We start from the raw sequence: 19,738 nt of genomic DNA, 5'->3' as shown, positions 1-19,738 counted from the left end.
AGTCTACGTAGCACCTCCTCCAGGTTGTGGAGGTGTTCTTCAGTATCGTAACCCGTAATGAGGATGTCGTTCTGAAAAACCACCGTCCCTGGAATCGACTTGAGGAGGCTTTCCATATTTCGTTGGAAGATCGCGGCGGCCGAGCGAATCCCGAACGGACATCTGTTGTACTCAAACAACCCCTTGTGTGTCGTGATGGTGGTCAGCTTCTTCGACTCACTCGCCAGCTCCTGGGTCATGTAAGCTGAGGTCAGGTCCAATTTTGAAAAAAGTTTGCCACCGGATAGCGTCGCAAAGAGGTCCTCTGCTCTCGGTAGTGGGTACTGGTCTTGGAGTGACACCCGATTGATGGTGGCCTTGTAATCGCCACATATCCTGACCGACCCATCCGCCTTGAGCACCGGCACAACCGGGCTCGCCCAGTCACTGAATTCGACTGGCGAGATGATGCCTTCCCTCAGCAGGCGGTTCAATTCGCCTTCTATCTTTTCCCGCATCACGTACGGCACCGCTCTGGCCTTGTGGTGTACTGGTCTGCTAGTGGCCATGCTCGCTTGGTTTAAATCCCAGTTTCTTGTCGCCATTGATGCGTCCTTACTACACAGTATAAATGCACATGAGGCCCATGCTTGAGAGAAGGTCAGTCTGTGACCTGTCCTTTATTCCTTAGCACTCAAGTGATGAAGGTGGGTGGAGCTTCCCCTTTTATACCTGAAGGTCCAGGTTAGGAGTGTCTCCCACCTAGTGGTCAGTGTTCTCACGGTGTACAACTTAGGTCAGTTTATACATGGGTTACAATGCTGGTTGAATACATGACAGTTTTGGTCTCCTAATCTGAGAAAGGACATTCTTGCTATTGAGGGAGTGCAGCGAAGGTTCACCAGACTGATTCCCGGGATGGCAGGACTGACATATGAAGAAAGACTGGATCGACTAGGCTTATATTCACTGGAATTTAGAAGAAGGAGAGGGGATCTCATAGAAACATATAAAATTCTGATGGGATTGGACAGGTTAGATGCAGGAAGAATGTTTCCGATGTTGGGGAAGTCCAGAACCAGGGGTCACAGTCTAAGGATAAGGGGTAAGCCATTTAGGACCGAGATGAGGAGAAACTTCTTCACTCAAAGAATTGTGAACCTGTGGAATTCTCTACCACAGAAAGTTGTTGAGGCCAGTTCGTTAAATATATTCAAAAGGGAGTTAGATGTGGTCCTTATGGCTAAAGGGATCAAGGGGTATGGAGAGAAATCAGGAATGGGTTACTGAGGGAATGATCAGCCATGATCATATTGAATGGTGGTGCAGGCTCGAAGGGCCGAATAGCCTACTCCTGCACCTATTTTTTATGTTTCTATGATTTAATCGAGATACATAAACTGAGAAAGGGATTTGATATGGTAGATACAAAGGCCCCAAGTTTCCACATGATTTGCTCCTGATTTTTAGGAGCAACTGGTGTAGAACGGAGTATCTTAGAAATCGGAATTCTCCACATTTAGTTTTCTGCAGTTCTAGTCAGGTAAAACAGTTTCACTTTTGAACAGAATTTTTTTTTCAAAAGGCGGCATGTCCGGCCACTGGCGCCTGATTTTAAAGTTTCCACAGTGAAAACGTACTCCAAACTAACTTAGAATGGAGCAAGTGAAGATTTTTGTACGCTTGAAAAAACCTTGTCGACACTTTAAAAAAATCAGGCGCAGGTTACAAATTAGGCGTAGGGAACGAGGTGGGGGGGGGAGGGGGGGGAAGGGAAGTCATTAAATTCTACAATCAATCCTTAGTTATACTTATACAAATATTATACAAATAAATCTAACCTGAATAAAAATTTATAAGCAAAGAAAAGATTAAATAAACCATGTTCCTACCTGTGTGAAAGTGCTTCAGACAGGCCTTTCAGGCAGGGGTGTGGCGTCAGTGTGTCGACGGCAGCGGCAGCAAGCAGCCTTCGAGCTGAGCTGCGGTGCTTGAGGCAGGCCTTCATTCCCCGCGAAGATGCAGCACCCGGACGGACTTGAGGCCATTCGGCCATGGGATTGCAGCGGCGTCAGTGGCTGGCCGGGAGCCGAAGAAAGAACAGCAGCAGCCTTTGAGCTGTGAGGGGGACTGACTGAGGCCATTTGGACAGGGAGAGGCAGCCACATCGGCATCTTTATATTTAAATTTGCAGAATGGGTGCACCACATATTATGCAATGGTTTGCTTCCTCATGCAAGAAATTCTTTGTTCTTGGTGGACGTTGATCCATTGCAAAGTTGAATTGGCACTTTTATTTCTCCAAACGCACAGTCCTTAATTTGCAGGAACCGGTTTCTGCAAGTTTAGCAGTGAAAAGCTGAACTCACTGATTTCAGCAGGTGATTTATTCAGCAGTGCTGCTAAAAGCACTCCCTCACACACAGAAATATCAAGAAAATTAAAATACAAGCCTTTGCAGGGGTCCAAGAAACAAATCTTCACTTTTTCTGCAGTACTTTTAAAAATGGCCGAGTGCCAATGTTTACTTCAGACTGCGCGTGCGCGAACGCTCCAACGCGCACGCGCAGGGTTGCCGGCACCAAGAAGCCTCATTTCAATTGTACCCACCCCCTCCTACTTACAAAATCGGCGTGAGTGGTATGCTCCGCCCCCGGTGCGCTGCGCCAAGCAGTCATCAAGCTCCAAGGAGCTCGAGAAGACTGCACTTTTTTTCCGGCGCCGTTTTCGGCATGAAAAACAGGCGCCCAGCTCTGTGGAAACTTGGGGCTATTGGTTTCGGCCTCAGTTGCTCCTGATTTTTTGGAGCAACTGGTGTAGAACGGAGTATCTTAGAAATTCAAATTCTTGGCATTTAGTTTGCTCCAGTTCTAGTCAGTTAGAACAGTTTCACTTTGGAACAGAATTATTTTTCAAAAGGAGACGTGTCCGGCCACTTACGCCTGTTTTCAAAGTTTCGGCAGTGAAAACTTAGTCCAAACTAACTTACAATGGAGTAAGTGAAGATTTTTGTACGTTCGAAAAAACCTTGTCTACACTTTAGAAAATAAGGCGTTGGTTATAAATTAGGCGTAGGGAATGGGGGGGGGGGGGGGTTTAAAGGGAAATTTACAAACATTAAACACTTCAGTTTTACAAATAAAGAGCCATCATCAATAATAAATTATAAATACATCAATAAATCAACCAATAAATCAATCAAAAAATGTTTTTAAATTTTAAAAATCAATAAATAAAACATTTTCTACTTACCGACTGCAGCACCGGGAGTCCTCCAACAGCGTGCTGGGACAGTCCCCCCAGTGTGTCTCTGTCAGTGTCTCTATCTCTCTGTCTGTGTGTGTGTCTCTCACTCTCGTCTGTCAGTGTCTGTGTTTCTGACAGCGAGGGGAGGGGGAGAAGGGGGGGGAGGGGGAGAATGGGGGGAGGGGGAGAAGGGGGGTGGGAGGGGGAGGGGGGGAAGAAAGGAGGTGGGGGAAGGGAGAAGGGAGGGGGGGAGAAGGGGGGGAAGGGGGAGAAGGAGAGAGGATGTAGGGAGGGAGGGAAGGAGAGTGGATGTGGGGAGGGAGGGAGGGAGGGAGAGAGGAGGGAGGGAAGGAGAGAGGAGAGAGGGGGGAGGGAAGTAGAGGGGGGGGAGGGAAGGAGGGGGGGGAGGGAGAGAAGGAGGCTGAACAGCCGGGCCCAAGACCTCGGGCTAGATTTACAGGTAGGTGGCGTCGGGTCTCGGGGGGGGGGATCGCAGAGGTCCGGTGGGGAGGAGGGGGAGAGTCGCGGAGGTCCGGGGGGGGGGGGGGGGAAGCGGGAGTCGAGTCGGGTCTGGAGGAAGCAGGAGCTGGGCATGGGAGGAGCCTTATGCACGCAGCCCCAGTGAGGCCATTCGGCCTGCGCTAGGGGCTGCGTGCTTCGGGCCTCTCCTACACAGTTTTGGGCGCCTGGAGCTACTGCACATGCGCGCCCACTGTAGAGCGCATGTGCAGAGGTCCCGGCACTGTTTTCGGCGCAGGGACCTGGCTCCGCCCCCAACAGCTCGTGCTGCGCTGCGCCCGGCTGCAGAAGACCTGCAGGGAGCCGGAGAATACGGAAGTTTTTTTTAGGCGCACTTTCTGACACGAAAAACGAGCGTCCAGGTCCAGGCTGCGCCGTTTTAGGCGCGTCCCGAAACTTGGGCCCGTTGAAACTATTTCCTCTGGTGGAATATTTAGGAACAGGTGAGCATATTCTTAAAATTAGAGCTCGGCCATTTAGGAGTAAAATCAGAAAGCATTTTAACACACAGGTCTGGAACACGTTCCCTCAAAAGGCTGTGGGTACTGGGTCATTTGAAATTTCAAGACTGAGACTGTGATTTTTGTCGGGTAAGGTAATCAAGGGCAGATAAATGGAGTTGAGGCACAAATCAGCCATTATCGAACTGAAGGCAGAACTACTTTGAGGGGCTGAAAGGCTGACTCCTGTTCCTATATTCCTATGAGGAGCTAGTCAGCAGGATAGAAGAGAGTTGTAATAGACATTAAAATCAAATATTGCAGGAAAGTAAAACAGGAACATTAAATGACTAGAAATGGAGATTAGCACACAGTTGTTACTTGTAACATGACAAATTACCAAGCTCACAGCCTGGCCAAATATGGAAAGTAACTAGTCAACAAATTCCATAGCATTAAATGGTAAATGAAATGTCCCAGCTGTAGTGGAAAGGAAGGGTAAATGGAAATATTAACAAAAACTCATTTATTAAGGGAGAGAGTAACACCCAACCTATATGCTTCAACTGGGTTTACAAGTACATTGGTGAATTACTGCTGTATAAACTCAGGTTAAGCATGTGGAAATAGAGTGATTCATTCCCATAGTATTTTGGAAATGTATGCATACCATTGTAGGCTGCTCATTTGAAACTAAGAATGTTGGATTGAGTCCATCACCCAGAAGTCTCTACAGCTTCTTAGAATTAGGTAGTTTTACTGGTTAGAGTTATTTTTTAAAAAACATTTTGTGGGCGTCACTGGCAAGGCCAGTATTTATTGCCATCCCTAATTGTCGCCTTCTTGAACCGCTGCAGTCTGTGTGGTGAAGGTACTCCCACAGTGCTGTGAGGTACGCAGTTCCATGATCTTGACCCATCGACAATGAAGGAATGGTGATATATTTTTAAGTCAGGATGGTCTATGACTTGGGGGGGAATGTGGAGGTGGTGGTATTCCCATGCGCCTGCTGCCCTTGTCCTTCTTGGTGGCAGAGGTCGTGGGTTTGAGAGATGCAGTTGAAGAAACTTTGGCGAGTTACTGCAGTGCATCTTGTAGATGGTACACACTGCAGCCACATTGCGCCAGTGGTGGAGGGAGTGAATGTTTAAGGTGGTGGATGGGGTGCCAATCAAGTGGGCCACTTTGTCCTGGATGGTGTCAAGCTTCTTGAGTGTTGTTGGAGCTGCACTCATCCAGGCAAGTGCAGAGTATTCCATCACACTCCTGACTTGTGCCTCGCAGGTGGTGGAAAGGCTTTGGGAAGTCAGGAGGTGAGATACTCACTGCAGAACACCCAGCCTCTGACCTGCTCTTATAGCCACAGCATTTATGTGGCTGGTCCAGTTAAGTTTCTGGTCAATGGTGACCCCCAGAATGTTGATGGTGGGCATTCAACGATGGTAATGCTGTTGAATATCAAGGGGTGGTAGTTACGACTCTTTCTTGTTGGAGATGGTCATTGCCTGTCATATGTGTGACGTGAATGTTGCTTGCCATTTATCAACCCAAGCCTGGATGTTGTCCAGGTCCTGCTGCATGTGGACACAGATTGCTTCATTATCTGTGGAATTATGAATGTCACTGAACACTGTGCAATCATCAGCGAACATCCCCACTTCTAATCATATGCTGAAGTTGATTGAGCCTAGGACACTGCCTTGAGGAACTCCTGCAGTGATGTCCTGGGGCTGAGGTGATTGGCCTTCAACAACCACAACAACTTCCTTTGTGCTAGGTATAACTCCAGCCAGTGTAGAGTTTGCCGCCCCCCCAGCCTTCCCCACCCCCCGATTCGCGTAGACTTCAATTTTGATTAGGCTCCTTGTTGTTACACTTGTTCAAATGCTGTATTGATGTCAATGGCAGTCACTCACACTCTCAGCTCTTTTGATCATGTTTGCACCAATGAGGTCTGGAGCCGAGTGATCTTGGTGGAACTCAAACTGGGCATCGGTTAACAGATTATTGGTAAGTGTCGCTTGATATTACTGTCGACCACGCCTTCCATCACTTTGATGATTGAAAGTAGGCTGATGTGGCAGTAATTCTCCTGAAGAGCTCCTCCCAGAGTCGCAATGTGGATTCCGCCCACTAAGGGGAACAGCGGACATGATCTTCACCGCTTGTCAAATTCAAGAGAAGTGCAAGGAGCAGCACCAACCTTCGACACTGTCTACTGTGAGGGATTATGGAGTGTCCTCCTCAAATTCGGCTGTCCTCAAAAGTTTGTCACCATCCTCGGCCTGCTTCACGATGACATGCAAGCCGTGATCATGATCAATGGATCCACCACAGACCCAATTCATGTACGGACTGGGGTCAAGCAAGGCTGTGTCATCGCACCAACGCTCTTCTCGATTTTCCTTGCTGCAATGCTCCATCTCACCCTCAATAAGCTCCCATCTGGAGTGGAGCTAATCTACAGAACAAACAGGAAATTGTTCAACCTCCATCGTCTCCAGTCCAGATCCAAGGTCGTCCCCATCCTCGGTCATTGAATTACAGTATGCAGATGATGCTTGCGTCTGCGCACACTCGGAGGTCGAACTCCAAATCATCGTCAACACCTTCACCGAAGCGTACGAGAGTATGGGCCTTACACTAAACATTCGTAAGACAAAGGTCCTCTACCAACCTGCCCCCACCACACAGTACGGCTCCCCGATTATCAAGGTCCATGACAAGGCCCTGGACAACGTCGACCATTTTCCATACCTTGGGAGCCTACTGTCAACTGATGACGAAGTCCAACACTGCCTTCAGTGTGCCAGTGCAGCCTTCAGTCGCCTGAGGAAGGGTCTTAAGAGAAGTAGCAGCAGGGATAGTGGATGCACTGGTTGTAATTTACCAAAATTCCCAGCAAATTGGAAAACTGCAAATGTAACGTCCCTATTTTAAAAAGGAGGCAGACAAAAAGCGGGAAACTATAGACCAGTTCACCTAACATCTGTGGTTGGGAAAATGTTGGGAGTCCATTACTAAAGAAGCAGTAGCAGGACATTTGGAAAAGCAAAATTCGGTCAGGCAGAGTCAGCATGGATTTATGAAGGGGAAGTCATGTTTGACAAATTTTCTGGAATTCTTTGAGGATGTAACGAGCAGGGTGAATAAAGGGGAACCAGTGGATGTGGTGTATTTAGACTTCCAGAAGGCATTTGACAAGGTACCACATAAAAGGTTACTGCACAAGATAAAAGTTCACGGGGTTGGAGGTAATATATTAGCATGGATAGAGGATTAGCTAACGAACAGAAAACAGAGAGTCAGGATAAATGGTTCATTCTTGGGTTGGCAATCAGTGGGGTGCCACAGGGATCAGTGCTGGGATTCCAAATATTTACAATCTATATTAACGACTTGGATGAAGGGACCAAGTATAACGTAGCCAAGTTTGCTGATGATACAAAGATGGGAGGAAAAGCAATATGTGAGGAGGACACAAAAAATCTGCAAAAGGACATAGACAGGCTAAGTGAGTGGGCAAGAATTTGGCAGATGGAGTACAATGTTGGAAAATGTGAGGTCATGCACTTTGGCAGAAAAAAATCAAAGAGCAAGTTATTATTTAAATGGAGAAAGATTGCAAAGCACTGCAGTATAGCGGGACCTGGAGGTACTTGTGCATGAAACACAAAAGTTTAGTATGGACTGGAATACTAAATAAACTGGAATACTTTTCGTAAACTGTGACTCATTCCCTTTGCACGTGATCAGGAAAGCCAATGGAATCTTGGCCTTTATTGCAAAGGGGATGGAGTATAAAAGCAGGAAAGTCTTGCTACAGTTATACAGGGTATTGGTGAAGCCACACCAGGAATACTGTGTGCAGTTTTGGTTTCCATATTTACGAAAATATATATTTGCTTTGGAGGCAGTTCAGAGAAGGTTCACTAGGTTGATTCCGGAGATGAGGGGTTTGACTTATGAGGAAAGGTTGAGTAGGTTGGGCCTTTACTCATTGGAATTCAGAAGATTGAGAGGTGATCTTATCAAAACGTATAAGATTATGAGGGGGCTTGACAAGGTGGATGCAGAGAGAATGTTTCCACTGATGGGGGAGACTAGAACTAGAGGGCATAATCTTAGAATAAGGGGCCGCCCATTTAAAACTGAGATGAGGAGAAATTTATTTTCTCAGAGGGTTGTAAATCTGTGGAATTCACTGCCTCAGAGAGCTGTGGAAGCTGGGACATTGAATAAATTTAAGACAGAGATAGACAGTTTCTTAACCGATAAGGGAATAAGGGGTTATGGGAAGCGGGCAGGAAAGTGGACCTGAGTCCATGATCAGATCAGCCATGATCGTATTAAATGGCGGAGCAGGCTCGAGGGGCCGTATGGTCTACTCCTGCTCCTATATCTTATGTTCTTAGAATGTTTGAAGACTAGGACGTCAAACCCAGCACCAAGCTCATGGTCTACAGGGCAGTAGTGATACCCGCGCTCCTATATGCTTCAGAGACATGGACTATGTACAGCAGGCACCTCGAAGCACTGGAGAAGTACCACCAATGCTGCCTCCCCAAGATTCTGCAAATCCATTGGCAGGATAGGCGTACCAACATCGGTGTTCTCGCTCAGGCCAATATCCCCAGCATCGACGTATTGACCACGCTCGATCAAACTCCGATGGATGGGCCACATCGTCTGCATACCCGATACTCGACTCCCAAAACAAGCACTCTACTCAGAGCTCCAACACGGCAAGCGAGTCCTAGGTGGGCAGAGGAAACGCTTCAAAGGCACCCTCAAAGTCCCCTTGAAAAAGTGCAGCATCCTCACCGACACCTGGGAATCCCTGGCTCAAAACCGCTCAAAGTGGAGGAGAAGCATCCGGGAAGGCGTCGAACACCTCGAGTCTCTTTGCTGGGAGCAAGCAGAAGCCAAGTGCAAACAGCAGAAGGAGCGCACGACAACCCAAGCACCCCACCCACCTGTCCCCTCAACTACCGTCTGTCCCATCTGTGACAGAGACTGTAGGTCCTGCATTGGACTCATCAGTCACCTGAGAACTGGTGTGGAAGCAAGTCATCCTCGACTCCGAGGAACAGCCTAAGAAGAAGTAGAATTGGCTGGATTGGATTTGTCCTGCTTTTTGTAAACTCCTGGGTAATTTTCCACTTTTCTGGGTAGATGCCAATGCTGTAGCTGTACTAGAACAGCTTGGCTAGGGGCATGGCTAGTTCTGGAATACAAGTCTTTGGCACTATAGCCGGGCAATTGTCGGAGGCCATAGCCTTTGCCATATCCAATGCGCTCAGCCATTTCTGGATACCATGTGGAGCGAATCGAATTGGCTGAAGACGTGCTTCTGTAATGGTGGAGCGTTCAAGAGGAGGCCGAGGTGGATCATCCATTCGGTCCTTCTGGCTGAAGGTGGTTGCAAACACTTCAGCCTTGTCATTTGCACTCACATGCTGGGCCCCGCCAACATTGAGGATGGGGATGTTCATGGAGCCTCCTTCCCCTGGTAGTTGTTTAATTGTCCAGCTACATTCACGGCTGTTTGTGGCAGGATTTCAGGGGGCCGGAATTGCCCCTTTCTATGGCCACGGGTCGGTAAGGAATCACCGCTCGGTTGGCGTGGAGGGCCCGCCATTTTGTAAATTGCCCTCCTTTATGTTTGGAGCGGTGTACGGGAGTGCCTGTTCCCGCCACTTCTGGCCCAAGGGCAATTTCAGTGGGGTCGGCCCATCCGTCAGCCCCCGGTCGGTAAAGCCTCTCCGCTCCGTGCCCACCTCTTAGGTAATGGAGCTCAGGGAGGGGGGGGCAATTTCGGCTCCTTATATTATGTGCTTGAGTATAATAGGCTAGAGGTAAAATAATTCTGATTTCTAAAATTCTGGATAAATTAAATGCAAGTGAGTTATTTAATGTGAACCTTGGTCACAGAACTAGAGGACATGACCACATAATTAACCATTAAGTGTGGTTGTTTGTGTTGCTTTGTCCAAATGATTGAGAACCAAAATCTTTTTACGGTAACGAGTGGTTAGGATTTGGAATGCACTGCCTGATAGGTTGGTGGAAACAAATTCAATAGTAGCTTTCAAAATGGAATTGGATAAATACTTGAAGGGGGGAAAAATTGCAGGGATATGGGCAAAGAGCCGGGGAGTGGGACTAACTGGATTGCTCTTTGAAAGAGTCAGTGCAGACTCGATGGGCCGAATGGCCTCCTTCTATGCTCTATGATTCTATGATAAATAGCCACTATTTTTTCAGGGGGTGTAAATGATCTTGTATTTATGCTTGTGAAATGATTCTAAATTGCAGATTAAAATAAGATTCAGTATACACTGCTGTTATTTTTTTCTCCTACCTCTAATTTCCAGTGGCTGAGCTGGAAAAGGTACTGAGTCTTCGAGATCTTAGGTGCCAGGATTAGTGTGTGGCCTGCGCTGTGTTAGAGAGAGTTGAATTGAGCATATCTAGGCTAGGAAACCAGAATTTCTGCTCCTGATCGCTATGCAGTACTACAAAGGCAAAATACTGCGGATGCTGGAATCTGAAATAAAAACAGAAAATGCTGGAAATCTCAGTGGGCCAGGCAGCATCTGTGGAGGGAGAAACAGAATTAACGTTTCAGGTCGCTGGTTCTGACGAAGGGCCATCGACCTGAAACGTTAACTCTGTTTTTCTCTCCACAGGCGCTGCCTGACCCGCTGAGATTTCCAGCATTATCCGCTATGCAGTACTGCCTGCCTCTTTAGTTGAATGTGAAAAATCCCATGGCATTGTTTCGAGGAAGAGCAGGGAGTTCTACTGGTGTCATGGCCAACATTACTCCGTTAACCAAACTACCAAACAGAGATCAACTGATCGCTATCTTCTTGCTGTTTGTGCACAAATTAGCTGCCCTGTTTGCCCACATGGCACGACACTTCAAAAGTAATTTATTGACAGTGGGGTGCTTTGAAATGCCCGGAGGACATGAAAGATGCTCCATAAATGCAAGTACTTTCTTTTATAAATGTAAGCTTTTCATATCCTTGTGCTTTGCGTCATAAACTGTGTTAATTCTCCACATGGTGCACTGATCTTCGTGTTTTGTTCTTTTATAGGGAAGGACGCTCTTCAAAATGGATCGGAGTAGCTTGGCAGAGAGGTTTCTGAGAGACGCTGTTCAGGCTCAGTCAACATCCCACGAGGCGTGGAACACGTTGGGGGAGGTTCTGCAAGGCCAAGGGAAAAATGAAGATGCTGTGGAATATTTTCTTACTGCCTTAGAGCTGGAAGCCAGCAGTCCCATAGTACCATTCACTGTCATACCAAGGGAGCTTTGAAATCAATCACATAGATCACTTTTCATATATCTTGCATTTTTCTTCCTAAAGATTTAATTCGCTGACTCATTGTGCAGTATTCAGCTACAAAATATTAGGGAACAATCAATCCGAGGTCACTTAGCCATTTCTTCCCCACTCCCAAAGGTTCACGATCTTCTGTTAGTGTAGTGGCTTATATTTCTTTTTGAATTGCGCACCATTTTCTTACACTGACCACTCCTCCCCCTCCCCCTCGTTCCTTGCCAGCTCCCATTAGCGTAGGGCAGAGTTTTGCCATTCACAGCAATTCTTCTGAAACTGTACGAGATATATCGTGCGACATTTGTGGAGCCAGCGTCTACAGCAACCTTTCACAGCAGCTGTGGTGGCATCTTTCCAGAATAGCCTGATTGTGCTGAATGAAGAAGCTGAGATAGAGCTATGTGTCTGCCCTCAAACAACATGTTCATTACAGTATTATTGTTCTTTTTCCAAGGGCTAAGAATCAGAATTCTATTCCCTCCTCCCTGCATTGGAGGTCAGACTTTAATTGAGAGAAATCAGGAACCTTTGTGCTGTATGACGCAACCTCATTTAATAGTACTTCAGGGCAAAGCACTGGTAGTTAACTCAGAGAATCCGCCGTGATATTGATCGATTTATTCACGAACCTCAGGAATTTTTCATTATTTTTATAATCATTTTCTCGGTACTTATTGCCCACATAATTAACTTCATGAAACAAAGCATTTTCTATTGTAATATTGATATACATGCATCTGGTCTGATCATTATTTAAATGTGTACACCACATTGCATGGCCTTTTGCTCACCTCTAATGCTTTAGCTACGACTTGTATTTACTGTAAAAATTCATTCATTTTTTTACAACGTACATTAGTCAATATCTTGTTCCTGATTTTTTTTCTCCCCAGCCCAAAAACATAGTGAAATACCTTGAGCATGACTGTCACGGCGAAAAATCTTCAGTCTTATGTGGTTTATTTTACAAGAACACGATATTACACATAACTTACTCGTGGGGAATGTATGTTGTTGGTACAGCACAGAAATGCATGTCAAACTGTTGGGATGACAATTTAATCTTAGTCCTTTGCTTCCTGAAAGTCTGATCAGTTAGTTAATCAGCCACTACTCACATATCAGAGGTTGCTGCACAATATTTATCCAGTGTATATGTGTGATTCGGGAACTCTGTCTTCACACAGTGATTACAATGCCATGAAAGTATACAGTTGTTTAGAAAGTTATATTTATTGTGCAGTAAAACTATACATGTATCCCCCTCCTCAAAGTACTCACTAGTTTAATATTATGACACCAGTGGAATTTATATTTATGAGTATTTAATGTTGAAGAATGCGCTAGAAAACTGCCCTTTGAGTCTCTGGGTTTGAATGCAGTTGAAGCAGGACAATAGTTTAGCCCTCTCAGTCTGAGTGACCAAAGCATCTGGCAAATGGAAATGACACACTGATGCAGTAGAAGGTCCTTCTGAGTTTTAATATTGAAGACAAATAGCACGTTTAAGATGCCCGTCACATCCCAGAGAATTGCCACACAAGACATTAGCTACTAATTCTCATATGTGAAAATGTGTCATATGTCAAAATTTACTGTCACTGGGGCTGTGCAGGGGAAACACTGAATTGCGCAACTTCTGGTCTGAAACACGCCTAGTCTTTGTGCCTGCTTACTGGGAAAGACTTAAAAAATATATATTTAATGAACAATAACTGACTAATTACAATGCCCCTGGATGACAGAAAGGGAAGTAGTCAGCAGTGGGAACAGGAAACTAAAACTGCCTCATCTGAGCACTGTGTTTAGAGGTTGCAAAACACCAACTTTGCTTTATTTTATTCAAAATGGAATCAACTGCCCACTTGTGTACACTCAGCACAGGCAGCCCATGCCACAGTATGTGTTTCATTTCACACCATGAGCTGGAAGGGTTTAACCTCATTCTCATTCACCAAATTACACAGCAACTTGTACTGTTCCTGGCTGTCAAGGAATTTTCTGTTGTCATTTTAAATGGACATAATCAGGTGGTTAGCTGGTCTTATGAGACACTTTAGTAGATTTAAGACCTATTTATTGTTATGATCAATGGCGTGGTAAGATCGTGCATTATTGCACGTGACGTTTCCAACAGAATGTTTTACCTTTAAAGTAAAACTAACCACCGCCAAAAATAACACTGTTAAAGTTCCTCAGTGCAAGTGCTGCAGCACAAATTGACTACTGCTGAGCTTATCCCGACAGCAACAAACCCCCCTGAAAGCTTTTCTCCTACTGCACACTTGTCTGCAATGTTGTGATGCCAGCTTTGCTCAGAGTCTGACCTCGTCATGTTGCAGCATGGATTCAGAGCATTGGCTGCAACACATGAACAATTGCACACATGCAGTTGCTGATAGGTTGCATTTGCACTTTTACATTTCTGGCTGTCGAATCTTCCATGAAGTGAGGGAAGATGTGAACTGTCTAGCAGTGTAGGAAAAAAAAAATTTCTAACTCAGGCTACCTGAGAGCTAAAAGCGAGTCTTGTACTAGTCAGTCTGAATGAGTCCAGCCAGTTTGACATTTGCCCTGCAGCCGGCTGTGTGAGACCCATGCTCAGGTTGCTAGCGAGGGTCTCAAAATATTAAAAAAAACCTTTATGGAATAACTCTGTAACTGAACATGTCCAGCATACTGAAGGCATTTCTTTCTTATTCCATTTACATGATGTATCTTTGTGTCAGCTTAATTGCAGCTAATTGGATTTGATTTTAGGATTATAAAGTAGCGGGATCAGAATTGCTAATTCACAGAGCAATTTGAAATACAATCACTTGTGATGGATACTTACAGGCAGATGACAGCTTCCACTTAGCTTAGATAGTGAAGAAATATCACCTCCTCCCCCCACCCCACCACTTACAAGTGTAAGATGTGTCGCTTGTAAATGAGAGCTATATTTTGGGAAAGTTAGGGCATCATGCTTGATTGATCGGAGGAAACTGTTCACGAAACTATAGGGAGGGATGAGGAAATGGGACTTACTTCATTTTCAAGTAAAGTTTATTCCTCACACATGCTGCCAGCATAGAAACAGTTAAACCTGAATTACTGAAAGATTCTAATTTCACTTGATGAAATCTGGGGATAATTGAAGAAATGAGCCTGAATCTGTTTCTAATTTGATGAGTTTAGTTTAATTCGCAGCTCATCGCGAACTCCACTCAACACCATTCATTAACCATTAAGACGCCAGCAGTCACATTTAAACCTGTAGATAGAATATTCTGAGATGCTGGGAGGAGATGATCGTGCTGCTTCAGTAATGCAGACTGAATTACTTCGGGCATTCACCGGGAGCTAGCTAACTTGATAATCCAGCACATTTTCCTTTGGCTTTGGAGGTTAGTACACTTAAATACAAGTGATCCAGTGCAGTTGTTCTGCAGAGAGATCAGCTGATTTCAACACTTGTTATGTTGCACATTTCTATTTGCTACTTGATAATCAACTGCATTTTTACAAGATTTTTAAGAAAATTACCATTTCACTTCAATAGAGCTTGACACATTAATTCACTGCCACTCACACGGTGCTCCAAGTTGTTCTTCCACTCCCTGTTAGACACTCCTTCACATTGTCCACGAGCTAATGACCATTTAAAGTTTGTCAGGAGTAAAAAGGGCAATTTATTTTTTGTAATCGTAACTTCTTAGTGACAGGTGGTGTCAGTTTAAAGATCAATTGATGCTATGAAATAGCATCCTTGCCTAGGCCCCCCCGAGTCTTTTGAACAGTGACACAATATTTACTTGGGTTTCAGTTTCACATTTCCCGCACAGGGTGTAAGTTGTCCAGAATCTACAGCGGGAACTCGGGAGGCTCCATTATTAATTCACATTGTAGACCATTCGAGAAAATACTACTGGCTTGGCACTTTACAAAAGTGTATAATGCCAGGGGAGATGTACAGGGGATATTTTCTTCCAACCACTTGAAACACTTTGTTCTATAAATCTTTCATGTCTGTTCCTCAAAAAAAAAGCATTTGAAATAAGCGCTTGATTCATGTACTGTCGAAGGTTCCAGAGCTTTAGAAATTGTTGTATTAAGTATATTTAAAGTGTACATGTTATTCTGGGAAAGAAGACTGATTGTTAAAATTATTTTTACAATGAAGGGACGGTGCTGAATAATTAAATGGCACCTGTCACAGAGTCCATGTTTGAACAACACAAAGATGGATATTTATTTTACTATATATAAGTGGACTTCAGCCAGCTGCAGCTGGGAAGCAACTGCATCAATTGTGGTGTTGGGTAATTCACTTGTTAGTTTTGCAATCTGCTGAGTTACAGTAAATGAGTGTGACTCCAATATCTAAACTCATCCACCATGTATTAAATGTTATGCTGCAATCATGGTCTGTTATCTTGCGTGTAGTCATATTATGTCTTGTAAAAGTGTGAATTTTATGGGTTGGAGAGATCTGTTTGAGTTGCCTAATGTCTTCCATGCACTGCCTCGCGGTTACTTCAACAAGGGTTAGTTTCTTTTTAAAGCAGTTGATTGGCCTGTGATCCACACCTTATTTATTAATTATTTTAATGGATGTTTCAGAGTAATTATATAAAATACAGTATATTTAATATATCAGGGAATGAAACGGTTGAATTTTGCAATCAGAGTTTTGCCCCCCATCACTTTGAGGATAAGAGGGTTTGGACTTTTGGGTAACAGTGCATGGATGAGGGTCTGAACCTGCAGTTCCTCACATGGCAAGTATCCAATCTTGATGTTGGGTACTTCCCTATATGGAGGGATAAGAACCACACAGGGCCACTGTTGCTGACCTTCTGGAGGCCAGAAGCAATTTGCCCGCCTACCTGCTGTTCAAGCTCAGGGAATGGATTGTGATACAGGAAGGGATAAGGTGGGGAATGGGAATATACATTAAAATAGGACAAAAAGGTACAAATCATGCAACGGACTAACGGGTTGTAGAGTGCATCCGCAACGGGTTTGAGTGATAGAAAGCTAATGTAACATGTTTTACAACAGGATCCAAATGATCTGGATCCAAGCAACTGGGGTGCATTACACCCCTTCAGCTGGGTGCCACTTACCAGATTCTTGTATTGTGGGATGCCCAGCATTAACATGACTCAACTTGATGCACAGAGACTGCTCTTTTGTAAGGGCTGAGTTATGTACTTGATTTATGCACAGTCTGAATATAGGGTACAATCATAATGTAGGCAGTAAATTGTATAATAAATTGCTTTGTGCACGAAGCTTCAGGCTCTTTTTTTGCTGATGTGAAAATTCATGACAATTGCAATATTGATTTATGATGTGTTGAAGCTGAATTTCTGCAGTATTATTTTCTTTGTCCTGCAATCACTGAATTAGGAATTAAAATGTTAACATAGAATCATAGAATGGTTACAGCACGGAAGAAGGCCATTCAATCCGTCGAGCCCGTGCTGGCTCTCTGCAAGAGGTCCTCAACTAGTCCCCCACTTTCCCGTCCTTCTCCTGTAGCCCTGCAAATTATTTTCCTTCAGGTACTTATCCATTCCCTTTTGAAAGCAGTGATTGAGTCAGCCTCCACCACCCTTCGAGGAAGTGCATTCCAGATCCTATCCACTCGCTGTGTAAAAAGCTTTTTTTCTTACGTCACCTTTGGTTCTTTTGCCAATCATCTTAAATCTGTGTCCTCTGGTTCTCGACCCTTCTGCCATTGGGAACAGTTTCTCTCTATCTACTCTGTCTAGACCACTCATGATTTTGAACACCTCTATCAAATCTTCTCTCAGTTTTCTCTGCTCTAAGAAGAACAACCCCAGCTTCTCCAGTCTATCCACGTAACTGAAGTCCCTCATCCCTGGAATCATTGTCATAAACCTTTATGCACCCTCTCTAAGGCCTTCACATCCTTCCTAAAGTGGAGTGTCCAGAATTGGACACAATACTCCAATTGAGGCTTAACCAGTGTTTTATAAAGATTCATCATAATTTCCACGCTTTTGTACTGTATTCATGAAGCCCAAGATCCCGTAAGCTTTTTTAACTGCTTTCTCAACCTGCCTGCCACCTTCAGCAATTTGTGCACATATACCCCTAGGTCTCTCTGTTCATGCACTGCCTTCAGGATTGTCCCCTTTAGTTAGCTGATCTTAGCATCACTGTTTGAAACACTGTATGAGGCATTTATGCACATGGAATTACGTCTTTGCTTCTTTAACAGCGAAACAGTTTTATATTTAAAATCTATATATTTTGTATATTCAAATCTATTTGATTTTATTTCCTTTGCCCAACCCAGAGTTGCTGAGACTAATTGTAGCAGCCTTCATTCCACTCCAGCTAAGATCTGCTAACTCAGTCCAGGCCAGGAAATGGATCTGGGATTTTTGCTGTCTGAGTGACTCAGTCCTGCACCACTTGATGCATTTACACACAGTCACTGGGGGAGCTCACGGTATATTTGCTAAAAAAGTGTTACTCTGAGCAGTTCCCAGGCTGTAATTTCATCTTGAGGTTTGGATGACAGTTATAAACTGCTCAGGCCTCATGCTTGTGGTTTATGACATCATTTGACCTGTCGATTAGATTACTGGCTTGTAATCGCTCCCTGGTGTCTGTTCCCCCTGTAATACATACTACAGAAAATGGTAAACTGCTGCTGATCACAAAATACACAAATACCAGTGGCTCATATTCATCTATCTAGAAAAAAAACCGACAGGCCACTGATCACAACATTCAGTTATCTCTCAAATGATTCCCGGGTTTTATGCCTCCACTCGTCTACCCAGCAGCCCATTCCACAAGTTGATCACTCATGTGAAATAGTGTTCTGGAAGTACTTTTTCTGTACTGTTTATCATCTCATTGAGTGTTATGAGATCCCTTAATTTGCCGCCTTTCAAGGTTGGAGAGCCTAAGTTTCTCCACACTTTCCTTGTAACTCAGTCCTCTGATGCTAAGCACCAGTCTCATGGTTTTTCTCAGCACTACCTGTGGGGTCTGATTCATTTGCAACTCGATGACTAGATTGGACACAGTGTGGTCTATCCTGATCACTGTATTCTGCAACTTGAAATTCATTACTTAACCATATATAAGAACATAAGAATTAGAAACAGGAGTAGGCCATCTAGCCCCTCGAGCCTGCTCCGCCATTCAACAAGATCATGGCTGATCTGGCCGTGGACTCAGCTCCACTTACCTGCCCGCTCCCCGTAACCCTTAATTCCCTTATTGGTTAAAAATCTATCTATCTGTGATTTGAATACATTCAATGAGCTAACCTCAACTGCTTCCTTGGGCAGAGAATTCCACAGATTCACAACCCTCTGGGAGAAGAAATTCCTTCTCAACTCGGTTTTAAATTGGCTCCCCCGTATTTTGAGGCTGTGCCCCCTAGTTCTAGTCTCCCCAACCAGTGGAAACAACCTCTCTGCCTCTATCTTGTCTATCCCTTTCATTATTTTAAATGTTTCTATAAGATCACCCCTCATCCTTCTGAACTCCAATGAGTAAAGACCCAGTCTACTCAATCTATCATCATAAGGTAACCCCCTCATCTCCGGAATCAGCCTAGTGAATCGTCTCTGTACCCCCTCCAAAGCTAGTATATCCTTCCTTAAGTAAGGTGACCAAAACTGCACCCAGTACTCCAGGTGCGGCCTCACCAATACCCTATACAGTTGCAGAAGGACCTCCCTGCTTTTATACTCCATCCCTCTCGCAATGAAGGCCAACATTCCATTCGCCTTCCTGATTACCTGCTGCACCTGCAAACTAACTTTTTGGAATTCATGCACAAGGAGTTGACGGGACTGGCTCTGCAAGGGCCGGGCGTGGAGGTCGTCCTCTCGGCTTACGCCGATGACGTGCTCCTCGCGATAGAGGATCCCGCTGACCTGCGGAGGATGCGTGAGTGCCAGGAGATTTACTCGGCCGCGTCCTCCGCCAGGATCAACTGGGAGAAATGTTCCGGACTCCTGGTGGGTCAGTGGCGGGTGGACTCCCTGCCGGAGGAGCTCAGGCCTTTTGCCTGGAGCACGACCCATCTCCTCTATCTGGGAGTCTACCTTAGCCCCGACGAGGGAGCCTGGCCGGCGAACTGGCAGGAGCTGGAGGCCAAGGTCGCCGCTCGCCTAGGGCGCTGGACAGGACTGCTCCGAGTGCTGTCCTACAGGGGTCGAG

General features: G+C 45.1%; 1 protein-coding gene across 3 annotated transcripts in view; it reads left to right on the top strand.

The window, feature by feature from the left end:
• LOC139273041 (tetratricopeptide repeat protein 7A-like) overlaps nt 1–16,809 on the top strand; it is a 491,323-nt gene extending 474,514 nt beyond the window's left edge. For all 3 annotated transcript variants that reach the window (XM_070889337.1, XM_070889338.1, XM_070889339.1), the window contains one exon: nt 11,291–16,809. In XM_070889337.1, the coding sequence (XP_070745438.1) occupies nt 11,291–11,512 (222 nt within the window). In that variant the 3' untranslated portion in view covers nt 11,513–16,809. The remainder of the gene's footprint in view (nt 1–11,290) is intronic.
• Nucleotides 16,810–19,738: the final 2,929 nt, after the last annotated feature.

Source organism: Pristiophorus japonicus, chromosome 9 (genome assembly GCF_044704955.1).
Source record: "Pristiophorus japonicus isolate sPriJap1 chromosome 9, sPriJap1.hap1, whole genome shotgun sequence".
Lineage (NCBI taxonomy): Eukaryota > Metazoa > Chordata > Chondrichthyes > Pristiophoridae > Pristiophorus > Pristiophorus japonicus.
Note: the sequence above shows the minus strand (reverse complement) of the source record. Positions and strands in the feature narration are given on the sequence as shown.